The sequence below is a fragment of the Thermothelomyces heterothallicus genome (genome assembly GCF_042370625.1).
Source record: "Thermothelomyces heterothallicus CBS 202.75 unplaced genomic scaffold P884_scaffold_10, whole genome shotgun sequence".
Lineage (NCBI taxonomy): Eukaryota > Fungi > Ascomycota > Sordariomycetes > Sordariales > Chaetomiaceae > Thermothelomyces > Thermothelomyces heterothallicus.
The window spans coordinates 780665-804061 of record NW_027192571.1 but is presented as its reverse complement, the minus strand read 5'-3'; the positions used below and the strand labels follow the sequence as shown (position 1 = coordinate 804061).

At 50.0% G+C, this 23397-nt stretch overlaps 7 protein-coding genes across 7 annotated transcripts; 2 read left to right on the top strand and 5 right to left on the bottom strand.

Moving 5' to 3' along the window:
• Positions 1 to 107: 107 nt before the first annotated feature.
• Positions 108 to 1281, top strand: P884DRAFT_277473 (uncharacterized protein; the record flags this gene model as incomplete). Its single annotated transcript, XM_069443079.1, has 2 exons — positions 108 to 755; positions 928 to 1281. The coding sequence occupies 2 exons, from the start codon at positions 108 to 110 to the stop codon at positions 1279 to 1281; spliced, it is 1002 nt and encodes a 333-aa protein (XP_069297936.1).
• A 1423-nt stretch (positions 1282 to 2704) lies between these two features.
• Positions 2705 to 4342, bottom strand: P884DRAFT_277472 (major facilitator superfamily domain-containing protein; the record flags this gene model as incomplete). Its single annotated transcript, XM_069443078.1, has 4 exons — positions 2705 to 3012; positions 3101 to 3813; positions 3887 to 3979; positions 4146 to 4342. The coding sequence occupies 4 exons, from the start codon at positions 4340 to 4342 to the stop codon at positions 2705 to 2707; spliced, it is 1311 nt and encodes a 436-aa protein (XP_069297935.1).
• Positions 4343 to 4425: 83 nt separating this feature from the next.
• On the bottom strand, positions 4426 to 4796 carry P884DRAFT_18675 (uncharacterized protein). Its single transcript, XM_069437353.1, has one exon. It carries the CDS (start codon positions 4698 to 4700, stop codon positions 4509 to 4511), a length of 192 nt encoding a protein of 63 aa, XP_069297934.1. The 5' UTR covers positions 4701 to 4796; the 3' UTR covers positions 4426 to 4508.
• Positions 4797 to 6076: 1280 nt separating this feature from the next.
• On the top strand, positions 6077 to 8446 carry P884DRAFT_259378 (uncharacterized protein). Its single transcript, XM_069441341.1, has 4 exons — positions 6077 to 6518; positions 6700 to 6822; positions 6986 to 7472; positions 7648 to 8446. Exons 1-4 carry the CDS (start codon positions 6318 to 6320, stop codon positions 8148 to 8150), a joined length of 1314 nt encoding a protein of 437 aa, XP_069297933.1. The 5' UTR covers positions 6077 to 6317; the 3' UTR covers positions 8151 to 8446.
• Positions 8447 to 9662, bottom strand: P884DRAFT_223458 (uncharacterized protein). Its single transcript, XM_069439561.1, has 3 exons — positions 9505 to 9662; positions 8862 to 9345; positions 8447 to 8750 (listed from the first exon to the last, which is right to left on the bottom strand). The coding sequence occupies exons 1-3, from the start codon at positions 9564 to 9566 to the stop codon at positions 8529 to 8531; spliced, it is 768 nt and encodes a 255-aa protein (XP_069297932.1). The 5' UTR covers positions 9567 to 9662; the 3' UTR covers positions 8447 to 8528.
• Positions 9663 to 10961: 1299 nt separating this feature from the next.
• On the bottom strand, positions 10962 to 12555 carry P884DRAFT_223454 (Alpha/Beta hydrolase protein). The gene is made up of 2 exons (XM_069439560.1): positions 12296 to 12555; positions 10962 to 12232 (listed from the first exon to the last, which is right to left on the bottom strand). Exons 1-2 carry the CDS (start codon positions 12432 to 12434, stop codon positions 11373 to 11375), a joined length of 999 nt encoding a protein of 332 aa, XP_069297931.1. The 5' UTR covers positions 12435 to 12555; the 3' UTR covers positions 10962 to 11372.
• A 1316-nt stretch (positions 12556 to 13871) lies between these two features.
• On the bottom strand, positions 13872 to 15039 carry P884DRAFT_199757 (uncharacterized protein; the record flags this gene model as incomplete). Its single annotated transcript, XM_069438250.1, has 4 exons — positions 13872 to 14520; positions 14634 to 14802; positions 14875 to 14927; positions 14999 to 15039. The coding sequence occupies 4 exons, from the start codon at positions 15037 to 15039 to the stop codon at positions 13872 to 13874; spliced, it is 912 nt and encodes a 303-aa protein (XP_069297930.1).
• Between the last annotated feature and the right edge of the window lie 8358 nt (positions 15040 to 23397).

Genomic DNA, 23397 nt, shown 5'->3' with positions numbered 1-23397 from the left:
GAGTCTGCGGTTCGAGCCGAAAGGATAGAAAATAAGATCCGGGAAAAAAAAAACCAAGTATTCCGCGAGCAATTCGATCGCCAAAGATTCGGCGGCATCAATCAACAATGTCCGGCACGATTATCATCACGGGCGCCAACGGCTCCCTCGCCATCCCCTCGGTCGAGCACATTCTGACCAAGTACCCGGGCTATCACCTCGTCCTGACGGTGCGCAACCCCTCGGCCGATGCCGACGCCAACACCAAGCGGCTGCGGGCCGTCCTCGACCGGCACCCCGGCCCCGCCAAGACGGCGTCTGTCCGCGCCCTCGACCTCGCCGACCTCTCGGCCGTCCACGCCTTTGCCGATGCCGTAGCCGCCGAGGTCGAGGCCGGCACGCTCCCCCGCATCGCCAGCATCGTCTGCAATGCCTACTACTGGAACCTGGTTGAGGCGCCCGTCCAGACGCGCGACGGCCTCGAGACGGCCCTGCAGGTCAACCATGTCGCCCACGCGGCCTTGGTGCTGCGCCTGCTGGCGTCCAGCTTCGCCCCCGGCGGCCGCATCGTCTTCCTAGGCACCAACGCCACCGATCCCGGCGCGAACCCCAACGAGAAATATCCGCCCGTCCTGCCGGACGACCTGGAGGACCTGGCCCGCGTCCCCGAGCGCGTCGAGCCCGGCGACAGGGCGGGCACGGGTTTCTACAGGTACGCCGTGTCTAAGTTGGCGGTCACCATGTTTGCGTACGCCCTTAACCGGAGGCTAGAAAAGGTAGGTGTGACCCTTCCGCCTCCCCTTCCCCTCCTTTCCTCCCCGGGGTACCACCCTCTACAACCCCGTCTTACCTTGCCCTCGTCTCTCTCTTCCCTTCTTTATTTCTTTCACGAAAACAGCCAGATTCTCTCAGAAGACTTCTCTTTCCCATGTACTCACATAAACGCAGGACCCCGACCTCAACACCGTCACCGCGGTGACCATCAACCCGGGCAACCTCGCCGACTCGCGCGCCCTCCAAACCAACACGCCGAAATCATTGTCGCTCGCCCAGAAGCTCGTGCTGAAACCGCTCCGCCCCCTGCTCTCCCTCCTGGACCCGCTCCTCCGGACGGCCGCCGCCGCGGGCGTCGACCTCGCCGAGCTCGCCACGGGCCACGCGCACCCCGGCAAGCGCGGCTTCTACACGCTGCTCAAGGAGAGCAAGAGCTCCGAGGAGAGCCTCAAGGTGGACAAGCAGGAGGCGGTCTGGAAGAAGACGCTCGCCTGGGCCAAGGTCACGCCCAAGAATGACGAGTGGTAGGATGAGCGAAATGAGGTTTCTGGGAGACTGTTCTCTTCTAAGCACTTGATGGCCGAAGGATCTGGACCGCCTTCAAAGAGAAGAAAAGTGGGCTTTTGAAAGGTGGAGGAATCTCAAAGCAATATCGATGCCCAATAATTATTTTATACCTTTTTTTTAAGGGGGAAACTAGTTGGCCACACCGAATTTGCTCTTGTGTGCTCCTAGTACTATTACTATTTAGTCGCCCGAGATGGTGGATCTTGTAATGGCAGAAATGTGATAATTACCTTTGTCTCGCGTAGCTGATGAGCTTCCTTCACGCCAAATGCCACATCAGATCTGAGTAGGGTTTGCGGGCAGAACTCAGGTAATTATGGCGGAGGAACACATAGCGAAGCGGTATGCGTGATTCTTCTCAACGGTTTGGAGAACTCTTGGTTTTGCTCCAGAGTGTCTGAGCATTTCCATTTCACTGTCATTTCTACCATACATCTAATAGTGTATACTTACACCACATGCATCGTATAATAATATATTGTGGCTTGCTGCGCACTGCCTATTTTCAGTAGGCATGCTTCAATGTCGTAGTAAGCGCGACGGCTTCCCTCTCTGGAATTGATCCCCTAAACTCCTACTTCATATTCCCCCGAAGCCCGAGATATCCTGTCCTGGGCCCAGCCTACCTCTCCTTCTCCTCCTCCTTGGGAAATAGGGGAAGGAAAGGAGAGAAGAAAAGAGAAAAGGGGGGGAGAACAGAAATAAAGAATGGAACAACATGATTTCGAGAGCGAGGGTGAGAGCTGAGGAGGGAAGAGGAAGAGAGAAGTAGGGGTAACTGGTTGCCTAGTCGGATTCGCTAGGTCTCAACAAGGATTTTCTTTATTTATTTATTTTTTTTTTTTTTTTAGTTCTTTCTATTCATCTCACGCGTTGTGCTACATTCTGTTCTATCCCAGTTGTTCTTTCTTCTCCTGGACAGTGACTTGTGTTTTGTCATGGCTCCGAGCCTTTAATTAAATAGTTGATGGTTCGCAATTTGCCGATTGAATATGGAACATATCACCGCCCCGGAATGTCAATGTCATCCCTAGAAACATTGCAAAGCCCTCAGAACAGTCTCGTTTGGCAAGGCTATGGTGGTAATATTAGCATTAAAGACCATGAGGTGATAGTACACCCGCCAAATTCGACGAGAAATCCTCCGAGGCTCATCGGCCGATTCAAGGCCATGGTCAAACTCCTTTTATCCATCGCCTCTGGATCTACATGCTACAACCATTTTTCTTTTTGGTTCGACATGCTCCGTCTTCCCCTCTATATGCGCACATTTATATACCCTATGTACTGTACGCTAGCCAAACCGGCTCGGATTTGAACCGGCGCAAGCTTCCTATTCTGTCCTCCCCTAAATTATCTCGTTCGAGAACGTCAGGTTGAGGCATCAGAGAACATATCGGAAGTTCGGCCCATAGTTCTCCACGGCCACACCCTCCGACTTGCCCTCTGTTTCCTTCTTTACAGGGCCATACTTGCGGTCGAGCTTACGGTTCTCCCACATGAGTAAGACACGCTGGGAAAGGGCGAGAAGGGCCGAGAAGAACATGAAGGAGGCGCAGATGCTCATGCCCTTGATATACCTTGGCCTCTCTTCCAAGGGGAAGACATTGGTGCCCAGGAACGGGCCGCACTGGCCGATAAGATTGATGAGGACAATTGACATGCCGCGTCGTGTATCATTGCCCTGGTTGTCTGCACATGGTTCCAATGAGATTAGCTGGGATTATGAAACAGAAAAGAAGAAAAAGTGGGAGGAAAAAGGGGCCAGCAAAGCACATACTCAAGGTAAGAGCCAAGATGTTGGGAATGGTCGAGAAGACACCGGCCGAGGCCAGGAAGGTAGCGAAGTAGCGGACCCCGACCGTTTCAACCGTGGCAAGGATGATATATCCCACTCCGCCGATGGCAGAGGTAACAAAGAGCACAAAGCACCGCTGCTGCGTCTTGTCGGCAATCCACGTGGTAATCAGGGCAAACAGGAAGGCGGCAAAGGATGGAGGTGCAGACAGGCCCTGTGCGTTGATGGCGGTGTAGCCCATGTCTTCAAGGATAGTGGGCAGGAAGACGGGAAGGCTCGAGTAGCTGACGTTGCCGCAGAAGTACATGAGAGCACACATCCAGGCCTTCAGGTCGATGAAGATGGAGAGGACGTCCTTGAGCTTCACCCCCCCGATCCTCTCGCTGGAAACGCTGCCGACTTGGCGCACGGTCCGGGACCGAACGATGGCTTTCTCCTCAGTCGTGAGGAACCGGGCCTTCTCGGGAGAGTCCGGGATGAAGAAGAACGCAATGACGGACATGAGAATGGTGGGCAGGCCCTCGACGAGAAAGAGCAGGCGCCAGTTGGCGAGCTTCGAGTGGCCGCTGGTGATGCCGTAGGCGAGAGCGCCGGCAAAGGTCGACGCCAAGGGAGCCGCCGAGGCGAAGATGCCGCATCGGAAACCAATCTCGTGCCGGAGGTAGAAGAAGGAGAGGAGATAGATGATGCCCGGTCTGAAAGCAAGCCCGACTCTTAGCACAAGCGATACAGACTAGACTGGACTGCGTTGGTCAGGTCACAACGCACCCGTAGGCCGCCTCGAAGGCGCCGAGGAGAAACCGCAGAGCCATCTCGCCCCCCCAGCTCTGCACACCGGCTTGCACCGCGGCAATCAGTCCCCTGTTGTGTTGTGCATGCCATGTCAGTGGGTGAAATGGGCAATAAAGAGAAATGCCCCGGGGGAACAAGACAGGAAAGGAAACACAAGTATAACATGAAATGAAGAATGGAGATAAGCAAAGATAAAAGATTAGATAAGGTGTGAGACATAGGATTGAAGACTGACCAGCTGAAAACAACAAAGCTTCCGACGATGTGCGGTGGGAAGATCTTCCACAGTAAGACGCTAAACTCGGCGATGACATATGTGATGTAGAACATGTTGAGCAGCCAGTTGTAGCGGTTTGTGTCCAGGGCGAGATCCTTCGCCATGCCCGCGATCCTGGCATTGCCGATGTTGCCTCGGTCGAGGAAGGCGAGCATATCTTGGCATCAACGCCCGTCACCATCATGTCAGCGAGCCACGTCCTCTTGGTTGATGAGTTGGCTTGATCCTTCCGTCTCTCCCGTTCTCAATAGGCGAGGTAAGATGAGACATGGGAAGGCGGGGTAGGCAGGCAAGGCAGGCAATGCAGTGGTGTGGTGGCATTCACTTACACAAGGCGAAGAACAGCGTCATGAGGTTCCAATCCAACTTCATGACAACGCGCGCCTCCTGCCTGCGCGTGTAGTTAGGCGCGGCAGAGCTCTGTTGGGGAGACCCATCGTGGAGCGAATCAGTCTGCTGAGGCGCCAATTCGCCCACTTCCAGGTCGGAGGGGGGCGGCTTCTCGTCCGACATGGCGGGGGCGTGCCGCTGGAGCCTGGAGCGCGTGAGACCAGAAACAAGGCACGGTATGGAAGGAGACCCAGACACTGGATCACAAGGCAGGACGTGACGGAAGGAAGGCCAAGAGAAAAAAAAAAGGAGAAGGAGCCTCGGGAGTTTTTTTGGGGGGTAGGAGAGGGGGAAGGTGGGTGGCTGTGGGAAGAAATGCAAGCGCAGATCGCTCAATGCGATCGTGCAAATGGAACGGTCAGGTGGTACTGGAAGTATAACTGCGCAGGAACGAAGAAATGTATGTACGGACTAGTGTACTCTATAGTTACGGAGCAGATAGGGATAACTAGAGCGTAACGTTAGCCGGCAAACCGGAAAACTTGACCGAAAGCTTGTTCGGTGCTTGCAGGGCTCGGCGATCGCCAAGTAAGATTCCCCCATTGGGACAATGCAAAGCGCACATAAGACAGTGCACGTACGGTGGTCTCAGAGGGGGGGAATACTGTACGGACGTACTTCAACCTGTCCGGTGCTGCCAGTTAGGGCTCCTGCTCCGCCAAGGTAACGACACCTTCCGGAAGGTACATACAGTACGGATTATAGTATAGAGAAAGTACGGATACCACGGGCAGGTACGCGCTGGAACTCTGGAACAAAGGCGCCATTTCGCTTCCGAGTCCCCGTCGTTAATTATGGACAATCTTATGAACAATTCGAGGACACGAACAATTGATGCGCATGCCGATCGAGCCGTGATATTCCCAGATGAATTTGCTCACCTATCCGACTCGAGGCGTCGAGCTTACTCTGACAAATACAATTTGCAACGTCAGCTCGATAGAGACCGCGATGCCCGTGTGCGGCACCGACTGACTTCTTCAGGGAGCGAATGGAACAAGATGGAAGGAAACGTATGCTGTGTAACGTACAAGCTCGTCTTCGATTCATCCCAGAAAAAAAAGCGCAGCCTGTCAGAGTATTAATCCATACACCCAGGTCGTCCTTTTCTGCTTAGGCGCCGGCTGCGCCGCTCGTCTGCGTTGCCAATCACGGAATGGTAACACGGAACCATGCATGGACGGGCGAGGCCGAACTGTTCGTGCCGTCCGGCCGCCTTTTGATCGGAACCCAGCCGGCAAGTCATGTTCAGACCTTCCACTTCAGCACTAGCTCCCCGAGGATCAAACCCGGGGCGTTGCGGCCTCTGGGGAAAATTCCTCCCCTCCATGGGGGTCAGATTCGACGTACTTGTAGCAGTTGTAAAAGTACTGCGTATGTACATGCATAATTACGTACGGGTCGCTCGTTCCGGTTTGCTGCTTGATTGGCATGGCACCTTAGGTAGGAGAGGTAATTTACGAGTATGTAGATACGGGATAATCGCGGATGGTAGTCTTGTCGCCGCTGCGCCTCCCCTGGAACCCGTCTTTTCAACGGTTTCCTTTTTCGCCTCTGCCTAAGCCTAAATCATGGTAGCTAGCTACTTTTTTATCATGCCGGCCCTGGCCTAGCATTCGCTGCTTATTTCTTTCTTACGCTTCGACGGTGACGACTTTTCCATCTCCCATCTCGCTAGGTCTGCTGATCCAAAAGCTAAGCACCAGGGCCGTCGCGACGGCCCGTCCGACTCTTCCGACCATGTCCCAACCCGGAGGGCCTTTGACGCCGGAGCAGATCGCTCACTTCAACGACTCGAGACAGTCGGCGCTCTGGGGTTGTCTTACCGTCTTCTTGGTCATCAACAATGTGGCCATCGCCGGCAGACTGTGGGCCACTTGGAAGACCGGGTCCCGCCAGATGCCCGTGAGGGCCGAAGGAATCTCCATCGTCCTCAGTGGAGTTCGTCTGCCCCCGTCCCCCTCCCCACTCTCCCCCGATCTCCCCGTATTCCGTTGTCCCGTGGACCCCGAACCCGGGCCGGCCTCGCCCCGGAACTTCATCATCTGTCACTGTTCACCACCGCGAAAAATTAAATAAACAAGTCAACTAAAATACAGTCTGACCATGGCCGAAATCGCAGGTGCTCCTGAACGTCATCATAGGTAACTTGATGGCAGCAACCCATTACGGGCTGGGTTTACACTACTGGACCGTCAACGCCCGGGATCCGCACTACCCACGCAACCTGTCAAAGACCTTTATGGTGAGCAAGCACCCCTTTCTTCGCCTTCCTCACCTTCCTCCCACGAGGAAGAGAGAGAGTCCGCGTACAATACCCACCCAGGCTTTTACCGTGCATACCCACATCTGTACACATCATCATCATTATAGCAAAACACCTTCTCTGACCGACTCACCGCCGCTAGCATATCTGGATCACCATGGTCCTGATGAGCTCCTTCTTCGCCTGCATCAAAGTCACGCTATTGTGCTTCTACAAGCGCCTATTCCTGGTGTCGAGCTCGAGACTGCGCATTTTCTGGTGGGCCAACCTCGTCTACGTCGTCCTGTGGTTCTTTGGCGGCACCGGCTTCTACCTCTTCCAGTGCCACCCGGTCCAGTGGTACTTTTTGCAGCACTACGAACGCTTCAACAAGCCCGTCCCAGGCGGCGTAACAGGCCAGTGCAACGCCCAAAAAGTGACCAACGTCGCTATGCCCGTCATCTTCAGCCTCATCTCGGATCTCGGCCTCCTGGTCCTGCCCATCGCCGCCATCTGGAACCTGCGGCTGAGCAAGTGGAAGAAGATCGGCCTCTTTGCCGTCTTCGGCATCGGTCTGACCGCCTGCCTGCTCGAGTTGGCTCGCATCCTGAACCTGCTCCTCGACACAGACGATAAGACGGACCCGAGCTGTAAGTTACCTAATAACACCGCGTTTAACCGGCTTTATTTACACTTTATACACCCCCTTAATCATACCCTGTTTGTCTGGCCCCCCCCCCCCCCCCCCAAAAGAAAAATTGATCATGGGTGGCCTGCGGGCCGGGACCCCCCCGGCCCCCCCCCCCCCCTTTCTCCCCCGGACAGACGGCGTCGCCAACTTCCTCATCCTCACCGCCGCCGAGGAGACGTGCGCGGTGGTCTGCGCGTGCGTGCCCGTCATTGGCCCGCAGGTATACAGGTACCTGAAGCACACCGTAAAGGGGACCAGCAACAGCTACCGGTATCCCTCCAACCTGAGCAGGCAACTGGCCACGTGGCACAGCGCGCCGGACGGCTTCCAGCGCTTCGGCAGCGAGAACCATATCGTCCCGACGCCCCCCGGCGCCGACGCGGCCGGCCGCTCGTCCATTTCCAAGGCCCGCGACAACGGCCTGATCCCCCTCCAGACCGTCGTGGTGGGGGGAAAGCCGGACCCGGACGACGGCGAGCCGTACGACCACCACCTTGCAGCTCCGGGCGAGCATCGTGACCCGGGGTCTCGGGATGTCGATAGGATGGGCCAGGCCAGCCCAACGCCTCCGGGTATCCACGTACGGACTGAGGTCCAAGTTGTGCACACTGACGTTCAGGCATGGAATGCGCGATGATTTTATGGGAGTCATGAGCGATGGGTTTTTTAATGATGGTTTTTTTTCTCTCTTTCATATGGTTTTCTAGAAAGGAGGGACGTCCGGCGCTTAGCGAGGTACTAATTAAGTACGGAGTATTATACCCTTGTTGTTTTGGCGGCTTCATTCAGGAGAATCTCAATTGCAATAACTACATTACGGATTAATTATTATATAAACTGATCTGTCAGGAACAGGGTCTTCAATTCAGGTTGTTAATATCCCCAGCGATGGCCTGCTCAAGCATTTATTGTCGACGACATGGCCAATCAACCAGAGACGTCGACCAAACAGTTAATTGGAAATTACAGACTACGTAATTAACGAATATCGAATACAATCATTAACTAACCCTTCTCATGCAGTCTTGGTCTTGTCCGCAAAACGTCTCTGAAACATCGATTGCTCCATCTTCTCCACCGCCGTGTCCCAATCCGTCGTCCACTGGCGGTAGAACGGTTGGTAGCCCAGCAACGCAGCAATCCACCTCCCAAGCACCACGCCTAGCACCAGTGAGATGGTGCGGCCAAAGGGCACCCACCACGGGAGGGAAAGGTACGAGCCGCCAGCGTCGAACGTCTGTAATTCCGTCAGGCATTAATTATGCGGTTAAGTGAGGAAACCGAAGACGGAAAGTAATGGATTAGTTATGAAATGGGATACAAAAGGTACAGCACATATTCCACTTACAGACATGACCTGCAGGATATCGACCTTCTTCCCCCGCAGGACCACCTCGTCCTGATACGCATACCAATTCTCGAAGAAGACGGCGTCGAGCCGGAACGGCCTGGGCGTATCCTCGCCGGAGAGCAAGAACCGGGCCGTCTTCCCATCCTCGTCGCCGCCCTCGCCCCGACGGCCATCATCACTAGCAGTAGCACCCTCCTTCCCCGGCGGAGGAGGAGGGGGGTACAGGCGGTGGTTTGCCCAGCGGGGGATGACGAACTCGCCGGAGCGCGGGGTGAGCAGGTGGCGGCGGCCCTCGAGCTCGACGATCAGCCGGCCGGCCGTCACCTCGACGTACTCGGCCTGGTACGGGTGGAAGTGGGCCGGCGGCGGTCTCTGCCCGGCCAGGGCGACCAGGCGCGGGTGCGCGAGGTCGAAGGTCACCTCGAAGGCGAAGGATCGCCGCGGGTGCGCTAGGATGCGCGTCGTGATGCCGCCCTCGAACCTGTGCGTTATTGTTTTGTTTTTGCCACGTCAGAATTGGTCGGGAGAGCGGGGAGGAAGGGGTGGGGGGAAGGAGGGAGGAAGGAGGGGGGGGAGGGGTTCTCAACAACCAATTCGTTTCATCTGGACAGAAGAAGAATGGGGATTCGCGAAGCCTTACCCGGTCACGACCATGCCCTCGTACGGATCCCGCCTCCGGTTAATGGCAGTCGTCGCAGCCATTTTGTGCGTCAGACGAGGTTTTAGAATACTTGTGTGAGTGATGATGAGTGCTCGCTCGCAGTGTTTGATTTCGGTAGCATTGAGGTTGGCCAAGTCGGCCGCATCAGCGCCGCACCCCTCGCTGCAGTGGTGTACATACATAATTACATACGTACAGTACTCGAACGAGGTGCCAACGCAGCCCCTCACTCGCTAAGAGGGATTCGGCCCGTCTGTGCTACCTACCCTGACTGCAGAGCCTGAGTAATCATCAAGTATCCTTTCCTATCAATAGTTTTCTATCTTTGCATCTGCCGTGCAAACTGACATTGCCAAGTACATCACGATTGGTGTGTTGCTTCGGACTGCATGAAATGGAATGCTCTTAAAAGCTGACCATATACGACATAATGTAATCCGTACAAGAAAAAAGAGCTAGGTAGCAATTACCCAACGCTCTACTTATAAAAGTTGACCATCCCACTCCCCGCGTTTCGCCTTCCTTGGGACCCATCCACGCCGTTAGAATGCATTCCCGGCTCCAGTGTACGTAGTGTAGATACCTGTATTTAGTCCGCGCGGGAAAGCATCAGATCGGTATAAGAACGAAAGGTGAAAAGCTGCTGTATGCCGATGCATAATTAAGCAAGATTATAGAGCTAGGTGGGACTTTCAAGATCTTCTTCAAAATATCATAAAGAGAGGGAGAGAGAAATGAACTAAACCCCATACTCAAAGGAAGAGAGTATCATGTATTAAACACACATCTATAATTATAATTATTATCGCTGGTAGCTTTCGTTAAATCTCTAGATCGCGGTAGGGAAGAGCCACAAACAGTGCTTGCACGAGCACCGAAAACCTTAAATCACACCGTAATTAGGCAGGAAGCGAAGACGAAAACTTTAAATGACCACAGCCTCCACTAACGTTATCGAACAATTTGGCCCCTATCTTGCGCCGCTTTCATGTCCACTACCGGCGGAATCTGCATGTATCTAATGGGGTTTCCTGCGCACCTAGTGTCCATACCTACATACATACATACGCAGGACCGCAGTAATTAATTACTGTGCTGACCACGGAATATGTTTATATACGCTACAGAGCGATTGGCCACAGTTAGATAAGCTATTCGGTACCCCAGCGGGTTCGGCGGGTGTAACGTTATGGAGCAAACAGATCGCCGAAAATCTCCGTTAGTGAGCAAGTCGTGGGGCCCGCGGATTATGCGCCGCATCAGGCTTAGGTCTTCGTACTGTGTGTACTGGGCGCAAACACGCAGGCCGTCATGTGGTAATTACCCAAGGTAGCCATGGGATGTGCGTCGTTTAGCAGGAATTTGAATGAACATGCCAAGACGGACGGCGCTAAGCTGCACGTTAATAAGGGCATCACAGGCAGGCGTGCGCGAATCGGCAATAGTAGGGGGGTCCTGGCTAAACAGCTTCGAGGCCTGGTCCACAAGCGCATATTGACTGAACATAGTTATCTTGTTCCACGAAGGCTCGAGTTCCCCATGTGATACCTTGTCCAACAGACGCCAGCTCCCACGCGACCCAGGCCCTACCACGAAGGTGAGATGCAAAACAGACATGGTCAATGCAATTAACAAGTATCCCGAGTCAACCCAGCCAACTCCTGCCCCGTTGCGGCCAAATACTCAGGTACATACATGCTCCCCTGCCGGAGCTCTTCATCGGAGCCCATAGCGACGCCAGCTCAATATGATAAAAAGACGCCTGCTTGAAAGGAGAAAAAAAAGGAAAAAGAAAAAGGCGGGAAAGAAAAAGAAGTGTGCCTGTCTTACACACACCAGCGCACACCTCAGAGATCATCACTGCGCCAGTTCGCCGGCCGCGGGTCCGACCTTCCGCGATGTAGGTTCAGCGGTCCATAAAAGTCGCCAAATGCCTCCTTCAACAGCTCCTCCGACAGCTGCATGTGGTCGCCCGGTGCCGTGCGGAATTTGAGCCCGCCCTTGCGGTCGAGAGCGCGCAGGCCGAGCCAGTCCTCCGTATACAGTTGGCGTGCGCGTAGCGGCGTGCTCTCGGTGCCGTTGACATCCTCGAACCAGGCCGTCTCCTTGGGGATGACGGTCGTGTCTTCTTCGAACATGTACATGACAAAGTTCTCGAGCTTGGCGATGTTCTTCTTGTATTCTTCATTCTTGATCTCGCGCTCGTTGTTGATGTCGGCGAGGAAGTTGGAATGCTCCAGGTATTTTTCGTACTCGTCGGGATTGCGATAGTATTGCGCCGGCACGAGCTTGCTCTGCACCGTGTCGGTCCAGGCATCGCCATTAAGAACCGCCATCGCGATTCTGCAAATCCAGTCGGTCGGCTTGCAGTCGCGGAAAGCGGTGATGCCGTTGTGCTGCGAGCCAAAGGTGATCAGGCTGCGGACGGGTGGTTTGTTGCAGCGCTCGACATAGGCGCGCAGGAACTGGCCGCCCTGGGAGAAGCCGAGGGCGTCGATTGCCGGGGCAGTTGACAGGATCGGGTGGGCGGCGATGTCGGCGCAGACTTTGGCTACGTGGTCGGTCAGGTTTCCCACGAACGAGGCATACCTGTCCCGGGACGGATTCTCCTCCACTCGAATAGGGTAGACAAGCGTCCCGGGGTTGACTTCTTCGGCAATTTCGGCGACGCGGCGCATCCCCTCGGATTCGTAGGTGTCGCCCAGGCCTGCAAGGAGGACAGTTAGAAGTGGCTAACTAATCGAGCGGCTTGGATTTCGACGTTATTTACCATGCCAAATGACCAGCGGCAGCGGGGTGTCATCGTCGTCGTCGTCGCCGCTCTCGAATCGGCGCTCTAAAGGCTTCGCGATCGACGCCGCAATGAGCGACCCGAGGACGAGCAGCTTCACTCCTTTGACAATCGCCATACTTGAGGGAACAAATCTGGAAACTTTTACAACGAAAGAAAGCGCTTATTGTCGCGCAAAAAAAGAGTGTAACAGATACAACCGCTCAGCTGCTGGAGCTTCGGAAGCAGCACGGTGTAAGTTAAGTAGTAGGTAAGGTGATGCAAGGTGCGAATAAGTTTGGGCTGGAGTAAGCCAAAGAGGTGCCTGTTGGCTGTGCAGGCGGCGCCCTCGGGGCGCGCCAGTTCTAAATCTGCCCCGCTTTTTCTCAGCTCGACGATTGGTCAAAACAGCAGCTGACGCGACTTGATAAAGCGAGACTTCAGATCCAAATTTTTGAAGCTTTTTCCTTCCAACAAACAAATGCGAATCCAATCTCAAACTTTTTAGCTAACCTCAACGCAACAGCTGTACGGATTACGGTAAGTTGATCCTTTTCGGTTATCTTTTGCCTTAGGGAAGAGCACCATGATGATATTAGGTTCTTCAAATATATGTTTCAAGACGGGGCTGAGATTTCTGTGATTATAACTACACCTACTGAAGCTCAACACATCTTTTTCCGCGTTTGCTTTGCGTGATCTAGGAGTGAGCAAACTGAGCTAACATATTTCCAGTGCCACAAAGTTCTCTCTTTCCAGGTAAAAACGTCGTTGCCGAGCATCATTTGCCGTGCGAAGAGAAGTTTTGCTTTCCTGAATAGGCCGTCCTGACATGAGCCCGTCCGCCGCTACTCCAGGACAAGGGCTGTTGGGATTACCTTCTAGGTGCCACGCAAGTAATATTAGACGAGTAGTTATCTCTTTAAGTGAAGAGGCCAGCCATCCGTAACTTTGGGTAGGTGTTGAAGGACAGGACGAGAGGTATTTCTTTCAGATTCCCGTTCTGTCATATACTCTAGTACCCGAATGCTATATAATATCATATAGTTACTCCGTACACCTGAGTACTAATTATATTATATATACCTTAGTGCTTCTTAGTGCTTCTCATTAGTCATCGTTCGGTAGCTATATTATGCATTCATGTAAGCTTTCTGATACACTCGCTTATTGGCCAGCTGTTGACTACACCGCAACATGGTGCCGCGATGTTTCTGTCCCTTTGCATCACTTAATCCTCGATATATACAGCCTGCCGGCGTGATTCCATCCCTTATTAACCTCGTGCATCTCGCGGTCGACAGAATCCCAAGTCTTGTCCAGGAATGCTAATTAACGTCCGGGGCAAGCGATCTGGGTCGTTCCTGTCAGTCTCCTGTTCACTTAAATACACATGTCGATACATTGGCATGTAGAGGCAAGACAAGTGACGAGGAGAATTTCGGAGAATGCGCGCGCGCCCAGTGGGATAATATTAATATCTGCAACAGCACCGCGACCTGAATAACGGATAATTACATCACCAGCCTTACAGATCTGACAGAGCACGTTCAATCCCCGTGCCCTTGTGGCTGCCTCACGTCAACTTCTTCTTCTTCCTCTCCTCCTCCCTGAGCACCTTCTCCAGCGTCGTCAACCCCATCATGCGGTACAGGACGAAATCCGTGATCCACTCGCCCAGGGAATGGCCCAGCCAGACCACGGTGGCCCAGCCGCCGGCCCAGAACCAGTCGGGCCGGCCGAACCAGGCGCGCAGCAGCAGCGGCCACTCCTGGGCGAGGGCCTTGCCCACGAGCTTGCGGGCGTACTGGGCGGTGTCCATGGTGGCCCGGTTGTTTTGGGAGAAGGTCAGGCGGCGCTCGAAGATGTCGCGGACGCGCTGGTAGATGCTCCCCTCGGGCAGGGTGCGGTGGGTGCGCGAGGCGATCTGGCTGCGGACGGTGCCCGTCATGGCGACCATGACGCGGACGCCGAACGGCTTGAGCTCGAGGCGCAGGGTGCGCGAGTAGGCCGTGACGGCGCCCTTGGTGGCGCAGTAGGCCGAGCCGAAGACGTAGGGGGTCACGGCGGCCAGCGAGGCGATGTTGATGATGAGGCCCTTGGAGGCGATCAGCAGGTCCGAGAAGGCGGCGCACATGGCCATGACGCCAAACACGTTGGTCTCGAAGGTCTCGCGCACGTCCGGGATGGACAGGTCGGTGGCCGGGTGCGTGTGGGTGCGGCCACTGGGGAGGAAGTCGGGGTCAGTACGATGAGTGAACAGCGGAGGAGACACAATAATAATAGCTTTTTTTTTTGGTTGGGGGGGGGGGGGGGGTTGGTGGAGGAAGGGACGGACGCGTTGTTGACGAGAATGTCCAGTTTACCGCCGGTAAGCTTCGAGACCTCGTCGTGGCAGGCCTTAATGCTGTCTTCCTTGGTGACATCCAGGGTGAGCGTGGTCATGCCCATGGCAGCCATCTCGGAGAGAACGGCGGGGTTGCGGGCCGTGGCGATAACATGGACGCCTGTGACTGTTAGTTATCCTGATATCGAGATGGCGGACAGTTTTAAGGTGAGATGGGAGGATAAAGTATTACCCTTGGCGTGGAACTCCAAGCACAGTGCATGGCCAATGCCTCCCGGTGTGCAGCTAGTTAGGAGAGGATTTTTTTTTTGTTAGCAGAATTTTCACATGCGCAGTTATTTGGACGGCAGACTTACCCGGTGATGAGCACTGTCTTCTGGCCTGGCTTAGGACCCATTATACTCCTCGGTCGTGTGTCTGAAACGGGTGGGGAGCTCAACTGCGACCGATGAGACGTGAAGCCGACAGAGACGTGTTGAGGAAGTTTGAACTGAGCTCGCAACTCCGCCTTGCCATGCCGAGGTATTCTATCAAGGGTTAGGGTACGAAGTATCCTGCACTTGCTTCAGTTTAGTATATTCGGAACTTACTTAGAAGACCCTATGATAGTGCTACCTTACTTGATAACTAGCCTAAGTGGCAGGCTGCCCTGATAACCATCTTCTTATAATCACTTTAAGCAATGTAGAATATATTATAGCAGGATATTTATAACCTTAGTGCTCTTAGATTTTCTATCGACATAGTTATACTACCTGATCTAGATCTGCTAGCTATAATATAGTATTCTTATATATACTAGGTCGACTATCTATATGATTATAACCTTAATAAGAACGTGACCAAGGACCTTTAGGATAGAGGATGGATTAATACCTTTCTATATAAGAAGTTTCTTTACTGGCTTAAGGCTCTAAGCCTCCTAAGATGTATGTTAGAAGGAATGGCTTCGATATTAGAGCTTAAGAGACTACTCAAGGTTAGCTTTTAGTGGCGCGATCTAAGAGCTACGTGTCACAAAATGGCCAACGGGTGGCCATAGGCAAGGCGTAAGGACGCCTGCCAGCCAATCGCTTACGAACCAATCAGGGAAGGATCACGCTTGGCATCGTGATCCTATATAAGAAGGATCACTCCGCACTAAAAGGCTCATTACGATCTAGGCGATCCAAATACCAGAGGATCACTCTAGGACAAGTGATCCCTTGGGTATATATATAACTAGAAATCACTCCTTTAATAGGGGAGAATAGCTCCCTAGTTAGCAATCATAGAATCACAGTCTTGGTCCTAAGTTAAGTATCATTACTATAAGAGACAATCTATTGTTATAAACCTTTTGGCTTCACCAAACCTATAGACTCTACAGACGATATACCTTTAGCTGAACCCTTTCAGAGGATAGTCTGACCAGGTTTGTTACACTACGCTAACATTCTACTCGCTAGAGGCTCTAAGCCGCTTGAGAGGCAGGTCGAAAAGAATAGCTTTGATGTTAAAGCTAAGGAGATTGTTTTAAGGTTAGATTTTGCTAGCTCGATGCAGGAGCTACCCTAACGTTTCTATAGGCAAGAGAGGAGACATTACCCTTCGTTAAATACGGTTAAGATACTTATCGATTTAGCCTCTACTATAAGTGGGCAATTAAGAATAGCCCTCTTCAGGTATATACTTTGTCACTTATATTTAGCCCTGCCCGTAGTATAACGAGGAAGCATTTCGAAAATGAGGAGCCCGGATAGATCATCCGAAAACCAATCATGGCAGACAATTGGAGCGTATGCCTACAAACGCTGCAAACCCGGGCGGGGTCATCTTCGTCGAAAGCGTGACTCCTCGAATTCGGTCTATACTCCATAAGTAGCCATTTCTAGCTCTCGAAGGCGGTTCAGGGAGATAGATGCCCTCGCACCCCGGGCCGTCGCCGTCTAGGCAGATCAAGTGGAGCCGGACTTTTTATTTTTCCGTTGCATTCCATGGCTGCCCGCAAGCCACCCTTTGTACCCGGTGGTTAGTGCTGACTAATTAGTTCAGTACTACTACCTATCTCCTGACAGGTAGGGCCAAAACCCCTAGACATGCCAATATTACCAGACACATTACCACCAAATTTCCTATACTTTCGTATCTATATAAAAGGTACCATCAAGTTTAATTACCCTTGTAATAGTAGCCTCAAATAGCTATAAATAGTCTAATTATAAACTAGGTTCTAAAAAGCTTAAAAACATATTATTATTATTATTATTATTATTATTATTATTAGTCCTACACCACTATACTAATAAGTATACTAGAGCCTCTCTTATTATATACAAAGGAAACCATACCTAATAGGCTAGATAAAAACCTCTGTCCCTCCTTTAGCGCCTGATCTGGAATACTAATACACTACAAAGAAAAGGAGAAGTAGCTAGAACAGCCCTAAAGAGGCCTTCCCTCCTGGTCTAGCCTCCTCGTAAGGCAGTATTCTAGGAGCCTCCCTAGGTCTATCAGCTACTATAGAACCCTCCTTACTAGACGATGGTTACAGGCCTCTATACCTTGTAAAACGAGGTCTAGGTCCCTTTGCGACCGTATTTCCTAGGGTTCTTACGTTCGGCTTCTTAGTAGGTTCGGGCACTATATGACTAGGTACTCTATAGTCTCCCTCCCCTAGCTATAGGCATAGTAGGGGGTACTAACCCCTAGGACTTAAACCCTAAAAAGGAAGTCACAGAGGCTAATAGCCCCTATATAGGCCTATACTAGTAGGGAGCTCTAGGCCTTTATTAGGCCCTAGTACCTTTATAGGCCCTCCCCTATAAAAACTGGATATAGGGGGTCCTTATTAGATATACGCTATATCCTCTTATTAGCTTAGTCGGCCTTCTAACGGTTGCTCTAGCTAGCTACTATAGCTAGTTCTGTAGCCTATAGCCTTCTTTGTAGGGTCTATAGGGGGGGTTGACCCCCTCTATAGCCCTCCTAAACCTATTACTAGACTATTGACCTTACTACCTCTAGGGCTATAGGCTTTAGCTCCTAGCCCCTTACCCTAGCCCTTCTCCTCTAGAACCTCTAGCTAAGCCTATTATAGGCTTATTAGATAATAGCCCTTATAGGGACCTAGGAGGCCCCTAGACCTACCCTAGTCTATAGGAGTAGCTAGTCGAGTTTGGCTTTAAAGTCGGCTAGCCTCTTGTTAAGATAGAGGTCAAGGGGTAGTACCTAGGCCTCTATTTTAAGGTAATAGATAGGGGTAGCCTTATAGGCCCTGGTAACTACCTAAAGGGCCCTATACTAGGCCTTCGATAGTTCCTTAGTAGGGCCTTCTAGCTTACCCCCTAGCTTAGTAGGCTTATAGAAGTTCAAGGCCCTATAAGTTAAGGCGCTATAGATACATTTAATATAGACCTTATAGGCCTATAGTAGGCTAGGGCCCTAGGTCTTTATAGTAAGCCTAGTTAGGGTAAACTCTTAGGTTTCTAGCTTCTTAGCTACCTTTATATAGTAGGGGCCCTATTATAGCCTCTAGTCTAGCTAGACCCCTAGGAATCCAGCTAACTTCGAAGGGGCTATAGTAATAATACCCCCTCTAGGCTATAGGAGCTCTAGTGGTCGTAATTACTATTTCTAGCCCCTATTAAAGTAGATAAGTTTGTACTTTTCCGGGGTAAAGGCTATATCCTAGGTCCTTACCTACTATAGGTAGGCCTTCTAAGCCCTCTATAGCTAATCGTTATAGGCCTCCTTGGCCCTCCTAAAGGCTAGAAGGTTAGTATTATTAGTAAAGCCTACCAAACTAACCATAGGGCTAGCCTAGTAAATGGCCTAGTAGAGGGAGGCTATATAGAGGATAAATAGTATAGGGGAGAGGGGTAACCCCTAGGGGACCCTAGCCCTTACTACTATATCTTCTATTTTCTAGCTATCGAAGTAAAGGATAGCTACCCTATCCTATAGCTACTCCCTAACCTAGACTATTAACCACTTCGGGAAGCCCTAGCTCTATAAAGTGATTAGTAGCCGGGTATAGTTAATAGTGTCGAAAGCCCCTAAGATATCGAGCTATAAGAGGGAGGTAGCTACCTTATACCTCTAAGCCTCCTAAACCTAGGCTATAACAAGCCGAATAGCTAGTTCGGTAGACCTATATTCCCGGTTACCTATCTACTCGGCCGGGAGAAGCCTATAGGCCTCTATAATAACTATTACCTTCTAGGTAACTATAGCCTCTAGTACCTTACCTACTATTAGTAGGAGCGTTATAGGCCTATAGCTACCTAGGGTGAAGTAGGCCTATAAGGGTTTACTAGGCTTATAGAGGGCTACTATCTTAGCCCTTTTAAACTAGGCTAGGAAATAGCCAAGTTATAAGCTCTCTAAGGCTAGTATAGCTAGTATCTAGTAGAGCGGCTACCTATAGGCCTTTAGTAGGCCTATAGGGAAGAGGTCCTCCCCTAGGGCCTTCTATAGGGCCGCTCTAGCTAGTACTACCCTAACATCGCCTACCATGACCTCCTAGCTTATTTCGAACTTCGGCTCCTAGTAGTCATTTAGATCTAGGTCATTAATATCTAATAGGTCTACTTCTAGGTTTGGAAAGAACTTATCGGCTAGAGCCCTAGCCTTCTATTAGTAGGTTATAAGCCCTCCTTTAAAGGCTAGAAGCTTTAGAAGGTTAACCAGTAGGTAGCTTTATAGCCTAGCCTACCGCTCTAGCCTCTATAGTAGGTCCAGCTAGTTAGTTACCTCCTATAGCGTAGCTCTCTAGTTCTTAGTCTTCGCGGCCGTAATGGTCTTAGCCTAGTCCTATAGGGCCTGCCGAAGTACCTCCTATATATAGGGGTTTAGGGTACCCCTATAGGCCCTCTCTACCTCCTTAGCCCTCTTCTAGGCCTCCTAAACCTCCTTTGTCTACTATCGAGCTCGTTTACCACCTATACTAGCCTTCTTTACCGGAGCTAAGACTATAGCTATCTCCTTAAGGGCCTCTATAAGCCTATCGAAGGCCTATAGAAGCTCCTCTAGGCCCTAGAAGATAGGCCCGGTCAGGGCCGATGCCTACCTACCAAGCTAGAGTAGGAGGTAGGCTACCTCGGCCTATATGACCTCCTTATCTAGGCTCTTCTAGTCCTACCCTTTACTAGCCGGTACGGGCCTATTAGTCCCCTAGAGGGAGACATTTAGGGCCTATAGGTAATGGTCAGACCTCCTATATTCCGTGATATCCTTATAGGTTACTTCTAGCCCGGCCAAGGCCTAGAATAGGTCTATCATAGAAGGCTAGCCGCGTTAGTCCCCTTAGGGGGCCCTAGTGACCTAGCTATATAGTGTTTATAGGTCGAGGTCCTATTAGTCTATAAGGCTAAGGAGGTCCCTAGCCCCTAAGCTAAGCCTATCAAACAGGTCCTAGACTAGGTAGTAGAGGTTAAAGTCGCCTATAAGAACTAGGGGGTAGGTTAGCCGAGGTAGGGCTAATAGGTCCTATAAGAGGGCTTATTTGCCCTTGCTATTATAGACTAACTAGAGTTTAAACCCCCCCTCTCCTAGGGTTAGAAAGGTTACCCTATACTAGTTCTCCTCTACCAAATAGTCTTACTAGCTAACCAAGAACCGTTTAGCCACTAGAATAGCTACCTTGCCCTTCGGCTTATAGACTAGGTAGTATTTTAAAGCCTAGGAGTAGTATATTGACCCTATAAACCGGTTAATCTATAGTTCCTAGATAGCTAGTAGGTCGTATTTAGCCTCCTCTAGTAGGACCTCGAGGGCCTATTTGTTGCCTTAGGTATTCTACTAAAGGACCTTAATTTGCATTTAAGGTAGCTAGAGCAGAGAATAAAGGCATAGTAGTAGTAGGCTCTATAGCTATTGCCCCTTTAACTAGTTACAAGAGGGAGGGGGCTCTAGGCTACGGAAAGGAGATATAGGTCTATTAGGTATCAAACAAGGCTCTCCTAGCTACCTATTAGGCTAGGGTAGGCCTCCTATAGGGGCGTTTAGCCCTGGTTTAGTAGTGGTTATCGTCTTCTGGCTAGCTACTAAACTCGAAGGCGACCTTCTAGTATAGTTACTCTGGTGGTTAGAAGGTCTAGGGTCTATATTAGTAGGCCTCCCTAGCCCTTTCCTAGGCTTCGACTTTCTTTAGGTAGCCCCTATACCAGGTAGTATAGGGGCCCCTATAGGCCGTATACCTATAAGGGAGTTAGCTAGAGTAGGTAGGGTACTAGGCCTCCCTAGTCTTCTCTCCCTCCCTATAGGCCTTTATACCATACTAGTTATAATAGGCTAACTACTAATAATACTACTAGGTATAGCTAAAGCTCTAATACCTATAGTACTACCTTAGCTCTAGAGTATCCTAATAGGGTTCGTAGTCTAGTACCTAAGCATCCTAGACTATACCCTCGTTATAGGCCTTCTAGGCCTCTTCGAGGTCCTATAAGCCTAGGAGTACTATAGCCTACTTCCTTTACAGGCTCTTTAGCAGCCGAAACTTGACTATTTCGATCGAGTATAGGCCTATAGCCCCCTTAAAGTCTTATTTACTAACCCCCTATAGCTCCTCCTTCCAGACTCCTTTGGCTAGGACTATATAAGCCTTACTAACCTCCCTAGCCTCCTCTCTAAAGGCTATAGCCACCTATCGCTTATTAGCCAAATACCAATCCTTAGTAGCCTTATCCTTAAAGACTACTACTATATCCCTACTTAGGAGCTTCCTAGCTATAACAGCTCCCTAGTAGCTAGAGGCTCTATTAACTACTTAGACTATCTTAGCTAGGGTTCGGGCTTTAAGGTCCTCTTATAGGCTCGTATTCTGTATTATAACCTCCTATAAGGCCTATAACGGCACTACCTTAGCTAATAGTAGGCCTCCTTAGGGGCCTATTACCCCCTATTATAGCCCTATAGCCACCTATACCTAGGTAGGGCAAGGGGTAGCCTTAAAGGCTTCTTTAAGCCCCTTTTTGACTTCCTTAGCTATAAGTTCCTATAGGTTCGGAACCGGGCCTATAATAGTAGTTATAAGGCCCTATAAGAGCCTATTAGTAAGGCCCTATACCTTGCCCTATTTAGGGCTTAGTATAAGGTTAACTAGTTATATAATAAGACCCCTTAGCTCCTTGATATCTAGGGTAGGGCAGGCCTATAGTAGGCCCCCCTTTGATTAGCTCAAAGCTATAGGCCTCCCTACTTAGTAGCTTGGCGGTAGGCTTTAAATCGACATTACATTTAGGGGCGCTAGGTAGTCTATACGGTGAAAATTTTGATAGTCATATAAGGTACGGCCGGATTGTAGTCGGGTCTGGTTCCTACGCCTGCGATGCCTGTTACATACCTGCAACGGCTCGTGTGCGGTTGAAAGTGGTACCATTAGATAGCGTTTTTCGAGAGCTTTCCAGCGATGGTAGTTTCGTGTGTTTTGGTAGGGTATTCGCGAAGATACAAGAGAGTTCTGCCATTAAAGAGCTTTTACTCGATTCGCTTAAAAACGTAGTAAAATTTAATTCTATCCGGTTATAATTAGTCGAACAATTAGTTATATAACTTGCCTTTGTCTCCCTCTCCTTCTATATTATACTCTTTATCCCTATTGCTCTTAATTATAATAATACCTTCTCTTTTAGCCTCCTAGTAATAGTTATTATCTTCTATCCCTAGCATTACTATCCCTAGCATTACTGTCCCTAGCGTTACTATCCTTAGTATAGTTATTACTAACTTATAGGCGTGTCGCTTCTTAAACCTCCTAATATCCTTAATAATAGCTATATATAGTAACTCCTTCTTAACCCTAGATAGAGATAATGACTCGGTATCCTCCTCTTACTTATCTTTACTATCTATAAAGTTAAATCTATTATTGTTACTATCGTTAATTAATATTATAGATGTACTGCTAATCTATATCCTAGGACGCTTAGGAGATAGGAGTTTGACTTCTAATAACGGCTTCTTCGCTAACCAAGGGATTAGGACTTCCTTTCTATCTCCTAAGTCGAAAAACGCTAGTAGCTAACGCTCCTTTAGTAGAACCTAAAGAGGGTAGTTATTATTAAGAGGAAGATAGTCGTTCTTATTAGTCTTTTCTAGGAATTTAGTAAAGGTTGCTATATAAAGGTAACGCCTATTAGTACTAGGAATCTTATTTTTAGGGTACTTCTTCTAGACTTTGTATTCCTCCCTATAATCCTATTTAATCTGTTTAATAGTAATATAGGTAACTTTTTAGCTAGTATCTCGAATAGCCTTAGTATTCTTCTAAGCCTAGATCTCTTAAACCTAATAAATATATTAAATGGTTATACTTATTATAACCTCTCTTATTAGCTTAATAAGTTAGCCTTGTATTTTCTTAGTAGATAGTATACCTAGATAGGCTCTCTTGTCCTTTATGAAGTTCTTAAGATATTTATATATTAGCTAACCCTTATTAACTATTAATATAATATCCCGAAAATATTCTTATATTAGTAAACTAAAAAGCTTAAGATACTACTCTTAGATACAATTAATACCTTTTTTATATATATCTATCGCTTATTATTAGGAATCATTATAGGATATCTAACGGCTATACTAGATAATACTTTCTCCTTAATCTAGTCTATTATAATATATTGGTTTAATAGAAAAAGACTAGTCTTTTCGAATCCTACTATAATATTTCGACGTCTAAAACTAGCCTTCTAGATTTCCTAGAATCCTTTGATAAAGTCTACCTATATAAATATAAGATTGCTATTTCGAATTATCTACTAGAGAT